The sequence below is a fragment of the Halichoerus grypus genome, chromosome 7 (genome assembly GCF_964656455.1).
Source record: "Halichoerus grypus chromosome 7, mHalGry1.hap1.1, whole genome shotgun sequence".
Classification (NCBI taxonomy): Eukaryota; Metazoa; Chordata; class Mammalia; order Carnivora; family Phocidae; genus Halichoerus; species Halichoerus grypus.
The window spans coordinates 135,343,623-135,360,948 of record NC_135718.1 but is presented as its reverse complement, the minus strand read 5'-3'; the positions used below and the strand labels follow the sequence as shown (position 1 = coordinate 135,360,948).

At 35.9% G+C, this 17,326-nt stretch overlaps 1 protein-coding gene across 6 annotated transcripts in view; it reads right to left on the bottom strand.

The window, feature by feature from the left end:
* Positions 1 to 13,980: 13,980 nt before the first annotated feature.
* The window catches only part of UCHL5 (ubiquitin C-terminal hydrolase L5), an 82,662-nt gene continuing 79,316 nt past the window's right edge, over positions 13,981 to 17,326 (bottom strand). For all 6 annotated transcript variants that reach the window (XM_036084185.2, XM_036084179.2, XM_078078350.1 and 3 more), the window contains one exon: positions 13,981 to 16,338. In XM_036084185.2, the coding sequence (XP_035940078.1) occupies positions 16,294 to 16,338 (45 nt within the window). In that variant the 3' untranslated portion in view covers positions 13,981 to 16,293. The remainder of the gene's footprint in view (positions 16,339 to 17,326) is intronic.

Below are 17,326 nucleotides of genomic sequence, written 5' to 3'. Positions count from 1 at the left end.
ACAAGAGGGGATGGCATCTAATGACAAGTGAAGAAGCCAGCTTTAGATAGGAAGATGGGTGGTTCATCTGCAGGAACAGGTAAGAATGCAGAGGAGGTGCTAATGCTTTTAAGTAAGTAGTTGCAGTGGTGGAAGTCTATGCAAGTTTTCTTCTGATCGGTTCCATTTCTCAGTAAAGGAGGAAGTTACAATCATCAGCTGAGCATAGGAGAATGTTGAGATTTAAGTAAAATGAGGGAAGTCCCTATATAATCACCTCAAAAAGAGAGATGAAATGGCCTACGGATGTATAGAATGCCTACCTAATAGAATTAAGGGCCCACTTGAGGTTCATGATCAGAATTTCAAGGGAAACAAGGTAACTTGGTTTAGTGTTTTTTTTCCACCAAATCAGATGCAGGTTCAGAATAACAGCGATTTGGACTTAACCAGAATGTAGTTTTGCCAAAAGAATAGCACAAAGAGAAGGGCAAAAGAATTAAGGGTGTATGCAAGAGAGAGCCTGTAATAACTGACCATGAAACTTAGGCTGGGAAACGAGACAATAAGGATATCAAAAAAAAAAAAAAAAAAAAAAGAGGAAAATTGGAAATGTGGGATTGATGGAAATGAGGGCTCCAGTGGAGTCAAAAGATTGCTGGCATTAGAATTCTGGAAGGAGCCAGATGGGGGAGATAAGAGGTGGTGTTCAGAGAGTGAAGGGCATGAAATTTGGGTTAAAGAGATGCAATTATTGGTGATAATAAATGTCAAGGGTATGATCGCAGCATTGAGTGGCTTGAGGGCAAGACTAGAGAATATTGGTGAAGAGGAAGACTTCAAAGCCCTGAGTGACCAGGGCGCTCTGCATTGAAATAGTCAAGAATTGAAACTAGAGTTGTGTAGGAGTAAATAACATGACTTGGGAGTTAAAATTACGAAGAAATGATGGGTGTTGACAGTAATGATGAGTCATATAATTTGATGACATGAGATCCAAAAACAGCAAGTTTTAAGGAGGAAAGAGGAAGAATGAAAGAGGCAATGGTGAACAAGGAAGACAAGACCTACCCAATCTCAAGACGCAGTGGGAGGAAGAAATAGCAACTGCTATAGGGCAGTGGAGAAAGTCACATTTTCGTTAGAGCAAGAAGGTAAAAGAAATGTTTAAAATCTAGATTGAGGACATAAATTACATAAATTACACTGTGGGCAATGTGGAAAGGTTTCCAGAGTTGGAGAGGGTGGCAAAAGGACACAAAGAGTCTACAGGTGAGTAGAGTCAGGGGGATAGGGAAGATGTGGGAGTCTGTGGAGTTTTATGGTACATAAATAGATATAAAGAGCATGATGGGCATCATGCTTTATTTGTCCATTCCTTTCCATATCCACGTTTGCTCCCTCTTTATCAATTCTCTGTGTTATAGCAAGTGTGATCTTATAAAAATGCAAATTTGACCATATCCTTCCCCTTCTTAAACTTCTTTAATGGCTTCTATTAATTTTAGTATGAAGACTAAAATCCTTAGTGTAATTCACAAAACTCTGCACAAGCACCCCTCTCAGCTCTCCAGACTCAACACATGCATTTGCTTTGTGCACCCCAGTCATACTGCCTTTTTAACGTTCTGAAACACTAAATTCTTTCCTGTCTCACAGACTTTGTACTTCCTTCTGTCTACAGTACTTCCCTCCACACACAAACCCCAGGTTTTGCCTACTTAACTCCCACTTGTCCCTCAGATTTCAGCTCAAACTGTAACTCAGATAGGTCAGGTTCTCCTGTTTGATAATCTCATAGAAATCTTTGCTTTCACAGCACTTACAATGGTTCGCAAATACGTATTTGTGATTATCTGGTTCACGTCTGTCAACCTCACTAGAGTAAATCCCATGAAGACAAAGATAATATCTGTTGTTTTTACCATTACATGCCCAGAACCTCATTAACCTGATGCTTAGTATATGTTCAATAAATATTTATTTATTTATTTTTTAAAGATTTTATTTATTTGACAGAGAGAGACACAGCGAGAGAGGGAACACAAGCAGGGGGAGTGGGAGAGGGAGAAGCAGGCTTCCCGCGGAGCAGGGAGCCCGACGCGGGGCTCGATCCCAGGACCCTGGGATCACGACCTGAGCCGAAGGCAGACACTTAACGACTGAGCCACCCAGGCGCCCCAATAAATATTTATTAAATGACTTGATCTAGAGGCCACGGTCTCCAGCACTACCAGGCAGATGTCATTAGCCTTAAACCATTCATGTCAATGTTCCTCCTTATTAATAATCTGATGGTAGAGAAGCATTAGGAATAAGATTTCAGCTTTCCTTAGAAAACAAAATTTCTTAATATCTAAAAAGCTCTTACAAGTGAATAAAGAAAATATTCACACAGCAATAGAATAATGGGCTAAATACACAACAGGTACTTCATTAGCAAAGAAATACAAATGGCCATCAAACACACAAAAGATTAACTCCACTGATAATCAAGGAGCATGGAAACACAAAGTATGTCATTGCTGCAGAGATAAGAACTACATGTATTTTTATATTTTTATTGAAATTACTGTCAATTTTTTTTAAATAATTAAAAACTATTAGTAAACATTGACAGTTTTTACATATAGGAATGAACAGAGAAAGAAATTCATTGTCTACTAATGCTGTCCTGGGAGTGGCCTAGAGCTCCCACTTACAAGAACTTTAATTAATTAAATTAATTAATTAATTTTTTTAAATGGATGAAATGAACAAAGTACCAACAAAATAGTAAGGAATTCCCAGACCAAAAGAAAAAAAGAAAAGAACAGTTTAAGAGAGATAAGAACACATGAAGATGTTTTTGCCAAACTCTGAAAATTTTAACTTTCATTTTTATGGCCTCCCAGGTCAGCGGGAATAAAATTCAAAGCCCTGTCTCCCATAAAATAATTCAATTGGAGACCCTTCCCACAAAGATCCTTGGGACTCCAAAGGGTTATACACCATGATAAGAGAGACCATACTTAGATCAGCCTTGCGTCATTTTGTAGTCCAGGTTTGAATAACTTGGGTAGTCCAGGAAACCCTGGGTCTTCAACATAGAATAAGGGGCACCTGGGTGGCTCAGCGGTTAAGTGGCTACCTTCGGCTCAGGTCATGATCCCAGGGTCCTGGGATCGAGCCCCGCATCCCCGCATCGGGCTCCCTACTCAGTGGGGAGCCTGCTTCTCCCTCTCCCTCTGCTTGCTGCTCCCCCTACTCTCTCTCTGTCAAGTAAATAAATAAAATCTTAAAAAAAAAAAAAAAAGAATAAGGCTCTTCCAAACTTGCTGAGCCTTTAGGTGCTGCCATAAGCAATGTAAACTGGAGGAAAACTTCATCCTAGGCCTCGAAACATTCTTACAAATAACTTTTCAAGAACGATGAGGTAAGAAACACATCCATGCATCCATGCGCATGCACACACACAGACAGCTTGAGCAAGAACTAACAGAAACCACAAAAATTAAAAACAGACTTCAGATATTGGAATTATCAGACTCATTATGTGGTAGCATAACCTTATATCAAATAACCTTATTATCAAAATCCAAGCAATGTAGTATGAGAAAGGCAAAAAGGAGACCGGTATTACTGACAGATACTTGAGGCACAAATTCCAAATAACAGTAGAGTCCAGTAATACATAAAAATACATACTATAGCAGGACTGAATTAGGTTTATCCAAGAAATGTAAGGTGGGTTTAACAATGGAAATACCTAAGTGTTGAGATCAGAAATACTCAGGCATTTCATAGATAAGACTCTTCCTCCAGACGTTCTTCAATAAATTCTATGACTCTATTGTATCTGCACTTCTAGAGCTGGCCGTTCCTTTTTGATTAACTCCTTGCTTTACATAAGTATATTTAATTATGTTATAGCAGAGATTACAAAGTAGAGACTTTGGGTCAGGTTCAGCCCACAGATTGTTTTATTTGGCCTGAGATGTTTTAAAGAAACTGAAGCCCACATTTACAAACTGAGAAACTTCAATAAATTTAGATTTTTGGTGTCTCTCAAAAAAAAAAAAAAAAAAAAAAGCCAAACAGAAATATCTGGCAATACTAGCCCATTTCTACCTGGAAGTAATCAGCTACAGCTGAGGAGTAGCTGTTCCCTTTAGATAGGGTGTCCTCTCCTGTTTGCTAGAGTCTCTGCCACTCTGGCCAAGTGTCATTCGCCATTAATCTGTGTATGTTCTTTCTTCCCCCTTCTTAGAGTAAACTTGAGAGAAAAAAATAACACTTGTTGTTCTAGCTCTCAGATGAGGGAAAGTAGAAAACTGGACAAAGAATGGTCTATATGTCAAGAAAAATGGAGGAAAGCACATATATTGATGGAAGTGGAGACTATCACTTTGTGGTTACTACACCATTATCTGGTCACCTTCACTCCTTCACATTACTCACCTAGCTCGGTATGTGTTATGTTAGTGACCTCTGAGTTGGTAACAACCAAATGGCCTGGAAACAGTCTGTTTCATTCTAGGAACTTTCCAAATTCATACTCTGTTATGTGTTGGCCTTACAATTTAATTTTCAGAATGCAATCTTACTTCTCTAATTCCCAAGTTCCTGGAAAGCACCTCACTAGCCCCCAAATGCTAATAGAACTTAAAAGTTGCAATTGCTACTTATTATCTACCTTGAACCTTAACATAAATACAGCTAACACCTCAGTTCTCTTTTCTACTCTTGTTTCCTCCTCCCAAAATAAGCTGTTACTAAATCTTAAAAAAGAAAAAAGTTGACAGGAATGTTCACTCTGTGACCACAAAATATAATAGTAAGCTGGTATCTCAAGTGTAAGTCAATTCTCATAAACGTTTGTCCAAACTACATAAACATTATTACTGCATATGGGGCAAAATAGACTTATTCTAAGACTGTTTTGTCTATTCACTGGTAACAATTACTTATCATAATGTTGTCCCTGCTCTTTGAGGAAGTTATCACCAGTGAGATTTATAACCCCCCAAGGCTAACACCCAGTCCAAGCTCACAGAGCAAGACCATGTCTTTGCATTCATGTATCCCCAAAACAGAATTAAATCTCACTCTGAGTAGATGCTTAATAATACCTTTTGATTGAATGAATTAATGAATGAACATTCAAGCCCATCTTCAATCTTACTTCTTCTATTATAATACTATCATGTGGTATTTATAGTAGGGCTTCTGTCCTGACATATACTGATGCTAAAATATATCATCCAAAATTCTTTAAATGATAATTCTATCACAAGTCTCCAGAACTGTCTACATTTATTTAAATATGTATCCAGAAAGGAGTTGATTTTCCTTTTTGTGAATAAAGATTGTGTATAAAAATGACTAGATTTCAAATTGGAGATGCTGTGTCAGAATAGTTCATATAGATGGTTCCCAACTTAATAATGCTTCAACTTACAATTTTTCAACTCTTCAATGGTGCAAAAGCGATACGCATTCAGTAGAAACTATACTTCAAATTTAGAATTTTGATCTTTTCCTGGGCTGGTAATATGCAGTATGATGCTCTCTTGTGATGCTGGGCAGCTCCCAGTCAGCCAGGCAATTATGAGGGTTAGGCCAACTGTGGGCTAATGTAAGTGTTCTGAGCACATTCAAGGTAGGCTAAGCTATGATGTTTAGTAGTTTAGGTGTATTAAATGCATTTTAGACTTAGAATATTTTCAACGTACAATAGGTTTATAATCGTAAGCTGAGGAAGATCTGTACTAGCTTACACTCTTAATACCATCTTAGAGGTTAAAATTAGCAAAAGGACTGCCTCAAGATAATAATACAAATTAGACGTATAAGTTTATAAGGTTGTCAATGCAGGAGGCTGAGAGATCCCCAAAGCATAGGGATAAAAGCTTAGGAAATGTAACCAAACTTTTTCTAAATATCATCTGTGTTTTAAAAGAAAAGAAAGTCCTATACGTGTGATTTCTTATGTTTAGACTCAACAATGAGAGACAGCAAGAGAGGGCCAGAAGTGTTTGTGCCTAATACAACAAAGCTTTAATTTTAATTTGTTTTAGGGGTGGGAACATACGTGAAATTTGTTTGCTAAGTGCTATTTGAAATTCATAAGAAAGGACAAAGTACATTCCTGCAGATAACACAGCATAGGCCAAGATCATACAATAGTTAACAGCACAGCAGGACCAGAATCCCAGGTCTCCAAAGTCCAAGTCTGGTAGTCTGCTCTCCCACATACTGCACCATGAGGTTACAATTTGAGAATAAACTGGTATGCAGGAAGTTTAGTGTCTTACCTGTGACATTGTGTTTGCCAACTTCAAGAAAGTTGGCAAGAATGTATAGTTCGTAGAATGATAGCAGAGGCTAGAGTGGCCAAGTTACTCATGGAAGATATAATGAGTCTACTTAGGTTGACACACCATTGTTTTTTATTGCAAATGTTAATTCAAGTAAATTTTGGCCTAAAATCTGAAAGAGTAACTGCATCACCCAAGGCGGTCACTGTATTAGCAACACAACTATCCCAATAACAATCCTGTGTGCTCTAAGAGAAACACTTCCCACATCACCTTAAGTGTGCAGGGCATCCCAAATATGTAAGTTAGATATAAACTATTTCAGGCAGGCATGCGATATTAAGGAAGGTCATAGTGGCCATATTAGACCAGAAACACTGATTCCTCACACATAGGCATTACATAGGTTATAGAAAATATATATAGAAAATTCATGAGGAAGCCAGATAAAAATAAAATTGAAATAAAATGAATATAAACTTAAATTACAACATATTTGAGAACATTTTTTGATATGAGAAGGGGAGTAGGAAAATATCAACCAGAAAAGTGATCACTATGGAGTTTAAAATTTTGTCGTTGTGTCTCTAGTAATGTGTAGAAGGATGCAGTAACATTTTGGCCAAGAGGTGTGTAGTGTACCAGGCAGATTTGGTTAGTGTCTAGTATGGCAAAACATCTAATAGGTTATCACAGCCAGTATCTCTAAAAAACAAATAATTTCCTTTGGACCAGTTCTATAGTCATCCTACCTCCTGGTCTTAATTTGGTTTCCTTGGTAAATTTATCTGCCAGGGAGAGAATGTATTGATAGGTTGATAGAAATGTCTGGTCTGCTTGGCAGTTATAATAGTAAAGTAAATTAGTAAATTGTCTTTCAGGTGTACATTAGTCTCTAAGTTTTATTAAGTTGTCTCAACTACCTAATGTCCTTATCACCTTCAGTGAGTGTACACTCAATGCCTCAAATCATAAGCTGAAAGGGCAGACCTTGGACTTTGGTAACTTCACTAGGAGACACAGCCTGGGAGGCCCAACCTGGTTAGCTTGTTAGTCTCTTATCAAAATCATTATAATTACCAGCCCACAGAGAGCCACTGGATCCCAGAGCTCACGATTACCACTTACTCTATGCATTCCTTAATAATTCAGTGAAGGTAATTAATGTCTCCTATAGAGCTTCTAATAAATCCAGAGATAGGGTAGTTTTTTTTTTACCAAGAACCTCCACTTTTCGTTTCTGTCCGTAAGGCAACTTTCACCCCTAAGAATGAGGGAAGGGGGAGTGGAGGAAGGAAGAGAGGGAGGGAAGAAGGGAGAAAGATAAGAAGGGAGGGAGGGAAGCAAGGTAGGAGAGAGGGGGTTGTTAGTGAGGACGGGAGGGAGGAAGGAAAGGAGGGAGGGAGGGACAGAGGGAGGGAGAGAAGAATTCAGGACCCAGTTAGTTGGGTTTGAATCCTAGGTCTACTGCTTACAGAGCTGTGTGAACTTGAGTAAATTACTTACTGTTTTAGTGCTTTAGTATCCTCATATGAAAATGGGAATAACAGGATGTATTTCATATCTTGTGAAGATTAGAGTTAATATGTAAAAATACTTAGAACAGTGCCTGGCACATTGTGAATGGTTTTGCATTTTCTTTCTCCCTCCCTCCCTCCATCTCTTTCTAATTTTCTTTTATTTTTAATTCTTTAATTTTTTTTTTTTTTTATATTTTAAGTAGGCTCCATGCCCAACATGGGGCTTGAACTCATGATCCTGAGTTTGAGTCACATGCTCCACCGACTGAGCCAACCAGGCACCTGCTGCATTTTATTTTTTTTATATTTAAATTCAATTAGCCAACATATAGTACATCATTAGTTTTTGATGTAGTGTTCAATGATTCATTAGTTGCATACAACACCCAGTGCTCATCACATTACATGCCCTCCTTAATGCCCATCACCCAGTTACCCCATCCCCCCATCCACCTCCCTTTCTACAACCCTCAGTTTGTTTCCCAGAATCAAGAGTTTCTCATGGTTTGTCTTCCTCTATGATTTCTTCCCATTCAGTTTTCCTTACCTTCCCCTATGATCCTCTGCACTATTTCTTATATTCCACATATGAGTGAAACCATATGATAATTGTCTTTCTCTGATTGACTTATTTCACTTAGCATAATACCCTCCAATTCCATCCATGTTGATGCAAATGGTATGTATTCATCCTTTTTAATGGCTGAGTAATATTCCATTGTATATATGAACCACAACTTCTTTATCCATTCATCTGTTGAAGGACATCTCAGTCCTTCCACAGTTCAGCTATCGTGGACATTGCTGTTATGAACATTGGGGTGCAGGTGCCCCTTCTTTTCACTACATCTGTATGTTTGGGGTAAATACCCAGTAGTGCAATTGCTGGGTTGTAGGGTAGCTCTATTTTTAACTTCTTGAGGAACTGCCATACTGTTTTCCAGAGTGGCTCTACCAGCTTGCATTCCCACCAACAGTGTAAGAGGTTCCTCTTTCTCCACATCCTCACCAACATTTGTTGTTCCATGTCCTGTTAACTTTAGCCACTCTAACTGGTGTAAGGTGGTATCTCATTGTGGTTTTGATTTGTATTTCCCTGATGACAAGTGATGTGGAGCATTATTTCATGTGTCTGTTGGCCATTTGTATGTCTTCCTTGGAGAAGTGTCTGTTCATGTCTTCTGCCCATATCTTCACTGGATTATTTGTTTTTTGGGTGTTGAGTTTGATAAGTTCTTTATATATCTTGGATACCAGCCCTTTATCTGATATGTCATTTGCAAATATCTTCTCCCATTCCATAGGTTGCCTTTTAGTTTTGTTTTTGTTTCCCTTGCCTCTAGAGATGTGTCTTGCAAGAAGTTGCTGTGGCAAAGGTCGAAGAGGTTACTGTCTGTGTTCTCCTCTAGGATTTTGATGGATTCCTGTCTCACATTTAGGTCTTTCTTCCATTTTGAGTTTATCTTTGTGTATGGTGTAAGAGAATGGTCCAGTTTCATTCTTCTGCATGTGGCTGTCCAATTTTCCCAGCACCATTTATTCTAATCAATTTTCTAAACCTACTAATTCTAATGCTACTGAAACTGCAAAAATCCTAAGATCAATTTCTTAAGTGCAGAAAATATAGTACAATATCCACTGATTATGAAAACAGTATTTCCATAAATATAACAAATGAGCCTGTGCTTGTTAAATTTGAATGTGCACAGGAATTAACTAGGCATCTTGTTAAAATGCAGATTCTAATTTCATTGGCCTGGGATTCTGCATTTCTAACAAGTTCCGAGGTGATGCTGACACTGCTGGTCTGAAGACCACAATTTTGAGTAACCTGGTTATAGATGACTTGATTTAAATACATACATACATATATACATACATAAGATGAACAAAGTAAAATAAAATATTTTTAATGCTAGGGATGGAGCTAGAGACTATTATGCTAAGTGATATAAGTCAGAGAAAGATAAATACCATAGGATTGCACTCATATGTGGAATTTAAGAAACAAACAAATGAACATGGGGGAAAAAGAGAGAGAGGCAAACCATAAAACAGATTCTTAACTATAGAGAACAAACGGAGGGTTGCTAGAGGGAAGTAGGTGGGCGATTGGTTAAATGGGTGATGGGTATTAAGAAGGGCACTTGTGATGGGCACTGGGTGTTATCTGTAAGTGATGAATCACTAAATTCTACTCCTGAAACTAATATTACACTATATGTTAAGTAACTGGAATTTAAATAAAAACTTGAAAGTACAAAAAATTAATTAAAAAATAAACTGCTATGAGAATAGCCACCAGTGGGGAGTACGCCATAAACACCAGTATTATTGCTAGGAAGACATAGGTATGCCTTAGATTACACAATAATTATATTACTCAAATGTATGTGTTATACATGTATATATATATACATATATATATATGCTGCATTTATGTTTTGTTCATATTTAAATGCATTTAGGGAGCATCTTATTGAAAGAAATCCTGACAATACTTTTGTCACAAGAATAATTGGCTAACTTATTGATATGGTTTAGAACACAAAAGTAATATATTCTGGTAGGAAAAAATTCTATCATGTCAGAAACCTGTAACTTTAAAATGGAAAATTCCCCACTTCACCCTTCCACTTCTAAGCCCCTGGGCTACTAACTGTTAAGAATCTCATGTGATACTTTCAAATATTTTTCTGTTTTCATGTATACACATGTAAGAGTTTTCTTCAGAAAATGTATTTATACTATACCACTATAGTGTAGCTTTCCTTTTCCTCAAAAAAGGATCACAGACGCCCTTCCATTTAAAACATAGAAATTTATCTCATTATCTTCAGTGATTTGCATAGTATTCCAACATACTATAACTTATTTTCCCATTCCCTCTTGCTATGCTTTTAGGTTGTCTCCAATTATTTGCTATTACAAATAACGCTATGATGAATCTTCTTATACGTCTTTATACAGTTGTGTGAATACGTATGTAATATGGTTCTTGGAAGTGAAATTATTGTAAGGATATGTACCATCTAGATTTTGAGAATTGCTAAATTGCTTTTCAAAAAGACTTCTACCACTGGTCCATCAGCCTGCCCATTTATGCCCACACTGTAAAGTGGATGTTTACAAGCATTTCAATTTCTTGATAATCTGACAGGAAAAAGGCATCTCTTTAAATTTTGATTTGTATTTTCTTGATCACTAGTGGATTTACCATCTTTTACAATGTCACTAGCCATTGTTTAACACCTTCTGTGAATTGCCTGTTCATATCACCTGCCAATTTTTCTCCTGGGGGAGAACTCTCTGTATATTAGATATTAATTATATTTCTAATATACATATTACATTTTGTTATGTATGATGAAATTTTGTTGTCTTGCTTTTAAGTTTTTGTGGTGTTTGTTGTACAGAAATTTCTATACAATCAAGTGTTTCTCTTCTGGATTCTTTTTTTTTTTTATGTTTTATTGCTTGCTTAGGAAGCTTTTCTCTATCCTGAAATAATAAAATATCCTCCCATATTTTTCTAATAACTTCATTGTTTTAGTTTTCATGTTTACTTCTTTAATCATTGTATATGTCAAATTGTTTTTAAAATATACTTGCATGAGACTTTTCCCACTAATTTTATGGTTTAGTCAATACTATACTACATTGTTACAAGAAAGTGTTATATAAGTTTATGTAGAATATCTGGATAGCCTAAAAAAGCACATAGGCCAGTGGTCCTAGCGTTTCCTACATGTAATTTTTATTCAACCTATTTTCATATTAAAAATCAAATCAAAATCACCCCAAATCAACTTTCATAAACCATTTAACTATCATACATTATTAAAAATTAATATTCAGAATTACTGCATGTTGATTCTGCCTGTATGCAATCCTCTTTTGTAGTGCTGAGTCAGTACTACAGAGAAAATTCTCTTCATTTAGATCTCTGCTTCAATATCATCTCTTTAAAGGTATTTTCCATGGCCATCCCATCAAACCTCACCTCCCTCCATCCTTTTGGCCTGCTGTTTTTTTTATAGTTCTTACCAGTACTTGAAAAACTGTATTATACAGGCGTGCCCATTGCCTCTCACCTTGAGGGCAGGGTCTTGATCTCCAGCATCTAGAACAACTCAGATATATGTTGGATAAATTATCAAAGAAAGTTCTCAAGACATTAATATAAAGTCAAAAATAAAAAGTACTAGGTATGCTAGAAGTGGTGACTCTGTGACCTCTCAGTCATTGGATTTAAGCCAATTAATCACATGTTAAGGAAGAGAACAAATTGAAGAACATTCATATTTGACAGATCTAGGAATTCATGTCAGTTTAAAAAATAAATTCCTCCCCCCAAAATCAAACTATCCAGTTTGCCCATTTCATTTCTATGCTTTATTCCACACTACTAGGGCCTTGTTAAATACAATAGAGCATACTTATATAATGGAATACTAAGCAACCATTTTAAAAAAGATGTGATACAAGCATATTTATTAATATGAGAAGTTTGTGGGGGGGGAAGCATGCAACAAAATATTTAATTGTAATCCCTCTTTCATAAAAACAAAAATATCTATTACATGTGTGAGTGTAAACACATTCTCTGGTGAGATATACATCAGAACGCTAACAGTGATTATCTCTGGGTAATAGGATTAGATTTTATTTTCATATGTTTTCTCTGTATTTTCTCATTTCTCTAAAATAAACACGTATTACTTCTGTAAAAAGAAAAAATTGTTACTGTAGAAGAATGTAATAATGTGTGATTGGACTTGCCAGCCCCCTCCTAGAATGCCTTCCTTATCTGCAGAGACTGCAAAGCTAAAAACTCACTTCCTAGATTCCCTTGCAGAAAACCTAATATAAGTTTTGAAAGTCAAAAGGCGGAGGCCATCTGACTGTTGCTTTAGCTATTCTGAGCGGCAGAATTTATTCTAAGTGGCTTTCACTATTCTGAGTGCTTAGCCGTGGAGAGGTTGAATTTTCCTACAGTTCTAGTATATATATACGTGTATACGTGTATACACGTATATATATACAACACACAGCTGAAGCACATTCCTCATTCCCAGACCACAGCTGTTGCAGCAGGTCCTAACATCAGGGACTCCAGTGGTGAACCCCTGACTGCTGCAGATATAGCAGTTCTGCTGGTGGGCCAGTAACATAGGTTTTGCCAGGAGTCATTCCTGGAAACCCAAACTTGAGCCTACTCCTCCATATCTTCCAATGACCTTGTAAGAAACTAGGTAGCTTTCAAAATGCTCAATATTAATCCCCATTCCTCTTCAAATAGCTGGAGTGGTTTGTTTCCTGTGAATAAGTTGTCAGTGTTACAAAGATGATAAATTGCATATCATCTGCTTTAAAAATAACTTATAGTACATAAACCTATTTTGGCATATGGGGAGGGCATGCAAGACTAACACACAGAAACGCACACATATGGGGGAAAAGAATCACTAAACACACTAAAATGTCAATGTAGTCATCCCTGATGGTAGAACGATGGGTAATTTAAATTTTATTTTTGCTTATCTTTCTTCAAATTTTTTAAAGGAAAAACCTTAAAAGCTTTTCTCCCCCGCAAGACACAAAATACTCCTACAGGGAAAAAAAAAAAAAAAGTGATTTCTGAATGTATCTTGAAATATTTTAGGCAACTAGATTAACTGAAGTTATTAATCTGCATGTAACACCATAATACACACTGAAGTATGTATCGTGGTCTAAATAGGGGAGCAAGTCCCCATGGTTCACGATCTCAGAACAAGTATTTGTCTATTCCAGTGGCACAGTCAAGCAGACTGCTCTCTGCTAGAAAAAGGGCAGCTGTCTTGGGAACTGAACACATGAGGTGAGACTAGCCAGGGCAGCAGCTGCTGGCAAGCTTTCTTTGTTTATGATAGCAAAAGTATATTGCTTAGAATCGGCTAGTTATTTTAAAAGGCACAAAACAGAATGGAAGTGCCTTCACCTATCCAAGCATTAAATGAGATTTCAGAAAAGAAAGGGCAAAAGTGAAATGAACAAAGGAGACTTTCTTTTAAATACTCCTTTCAATACACCTTTTTAAAAAAGAAAAAACTTCCCACATAACTAACATATATTTCTGGATTGTTCTTCATTCATCCATTTTCTCTACCCACCAGCTTCATGACCAAGACCCAGACAAAGACAAGTCATATTTCTTTATTCACTGGCAAACATTATCATGAAGGATCACAATGCATTTACAATTATCCAAAGAAGAAGCAGATAAAATAAGCCATTCTTAAGCTATGGAAATTCCTATCAAAGAATTTTATTAGAATTAGATTATAAGAAAATATCCTTATACCCATTAACACAGTTTTATAAAGCTATTTTTAATGTCATTTGATACTGGTTATTCTTATTAAAAGCATCTTTCAATGACAAGTTTTTAATTTTTATAAACAGATTTTGGATCTTTTATGGTTATTGCTTTCTGTGACCTAAGAAACCTTTGGCTACACTCAAGTCACAAAGATATTCACCTATGTTTTCCTCTAAAAACCTTTGTACTTTAGCTATTAAATGAAGGTCAATGATCCATCTCAAATTCATTTTTGTGAGGAAGGTCTTGGTTCATTTTTTTTCCACATGGAGGTTTAGCTGTTCTGGCCTCATTTATTGAAAAGACTTTCTTTTTCTGTTGGATTGCTTTGCGACCTTTGTCAAAAATCAAGTAACCACATAAATGTGGATTTATTTATAGGATTTCTCTTCTGTTCCACTGATCGATTTGTTGTTGATCCTTATGCTAGTGTCACACTGTCTTGATGACTGGATACTACTGACTATAATATTCCTTGTATTGCTTTACAAAATTTAAGCCTCTATGAAATGGGTATATAAGGGCACCTGGCTGGCTCACTCAGTAGAGTGTGCAACTTTTGATCTCGGCATTGTGAGTTCAAGCCCCACGTTGGGTGTAGAGATCACTCCAAACTAAAAAAATCTTAAAAAAACAAAACAAAACAGAGTATATAAATTAAGTTGAAATAATTGCATGAGATCAAGATGAGCCTAAAATAATCCTTAAGAAATCACTTTTTAAAATTGTATCATGGCTTTGAAAGCACTCCATAATTACTATTGTATCCAGAGCAAAATACATTTACCCACAAATGAAAAACTACAAATTCTTTATTACCTTCATCTAAAATTATGTATGAAAAATATTTCATTAATTTTTCTACTCAATTTCCCACCAGATTTTTTCACATTAGTTATTTAATAATACCACAATGTAGTAAGTTTTAAAATAATCCTTAAAAAATTCATGTGTTTGAAGCTAGAAGATGAATAAGCAGTCGCTCTATGTATGTTTAAACTTTTCCATAATAAACTGTTAAAAAAAAAAGTCATGTATCAATTTCAGAAATGAATCTAGTAAGAAAAAAAAACTAGATAATTTCCTTTATAAAAAGAAGTTCCATAAAATCTCCTTTAAAGTTTAACTTGGAGAAGATTAGGAGCAAGAATACAATTATTTCATAAAATTAAAAAAAAAAACAAAGCAACTCCCAAAAGTAATTTTAAAAATTCCATTGTGAGTGAACTGTACATGGTTCTTGAAACTATTGGGCTCTACCAATTTCATTCAAATTGGCATAGAAGAATCCTCCACCACCACATCCTATTTTTTTAAAAAAGCAGATAGCCTAAATTGTCAAACATCTGATTTTTTATAAAGATACAGCTTAGCAGCCTAAAAAATGTTGCCAGACTGACAGTAACACCAAAAATCTTTTAAGATCTTTCATTTGTTCTTAACCTGAAATTCTGCTTTGAAGCATAATACTCACACCTTCCTGAAATAATTCTAATAACAAATAACCCCAAACACTTAAAGAAAGTCTGCTAAAATAAACTGAATGTTTATTACTTTTTCTACTGGCAGCAATAAAAATCACTAGAAACTATACTTTTGTCTTTTTCAAATGATCTGCATTAAAACCATACTTTCTCAAGATAAAATTCAGTTTTAAAATCCTCAAAATGTTTAGATATCATACACAAATACTGATTTTTTTCATTAATGATGAGGAGAAACAAGAGATCTAATTTAATCAAGATCTGACATTCATAAATTTTAAGCATGTAACTGAGCTAAAAGATTGAGAGATTAATTATAACAATTACAAGTAGAGAATAACATTTGTGTAATTCCTAGGTTCATTATGATAGTATATATCCACAGAACCAACAGCAGAAGTTCTCAGATCCAATGTCAAATAATGGAATTTGGGCAAGCACTCTGAATATCACTTTTATTTAATATGCACTACATGCACATGATGCAGGTAGGGAAAGAATCCATGCATTAAAGACAAGACAGACTGGTACTATTGCCAAACGTGCATTGAGTCAATTAGGATGATGCTCAAAGTTCTTTATACTTAATGGTTTCCATGAAAATAAGTGCAGAAGCAGAAATGTGTATACATCCCAAAGCATCTTCTTCATTTGGTTTCCTGTGCTTTCTTTGCATTCTGTTTTTCTTTTGCCTAGAAGTTAAAGATAGTATTCTATAAAATCTTAAAAGTCCATTTTAGATCACGTTAAAATGTGTGTAAGTGGGCATTCTTAAGCTAAAAGGCTTGAAATGCATTGTTTTCAAGATTTCTAGAGTATTATCTTTCATAACTCAAGACTTGCAACAAACTACTGCTGGACAAATTATAGTTATGTTTTGCCCTCAGTAAAAAAGGATCATGTTTGGTTTACAGTTCTTTCTTATCTGCAGTTGAAATATATTATTATAATTGTAATAATTTAAATATACATAATTACTCATGCCACAAAGTCATACTCATTCATAAATACTTCAAAACGATATATTTACATATGTGCCCATTTCTCATTCAAATTGAGTATAAGAAAAATCTTATATTAGTTTCTGCATGTTTGAATGAGTTTAACAGAATATCAGTAAAGGATCACATATCTGTAGTATTAAGAAACATTACTTATAGAACTTTTTTTTTTTTTTTTTTTTTTAAAGATTTTATTTATTTATTTGACAGAGAGAGAGATAGCGAGAGCAGGAACACAAGCAGGGGGAGTGGGAGAGGGAGAAGCAGGCTTCCCGCCGAGCAAGGAGCCCGATGCGGGGCTCGATCCCAGGACTCTGGGATCATGACCTGAGCCGAAGGCAGCCGCTTAACCGACTGAGCCAGCCAGGCGCCCCCTTATAGAACTTTTTTAAAAAATGCTCTCTTACCTTATTTCATTTGATCCTCATAACAATTATATAGCTTGAACCCAGTAATTCTATTTTTCAGCAGATGAGAAAGACAGCTTATAGATATCAAACTTGACAAAAGTCACACAGCTAGTATAAAATAGAACCTCAAAAGGTCAAAAGACACCTGTTCTATAGTGGTGCTTTTCAATGTACAGACCAATGACCTGGGGACCCTGCTATAATGCTGATTCAATAAAAAGCCTGAGATTCTAAATTTCTAACAAATTTTTAGGGGATACCAATTCCAC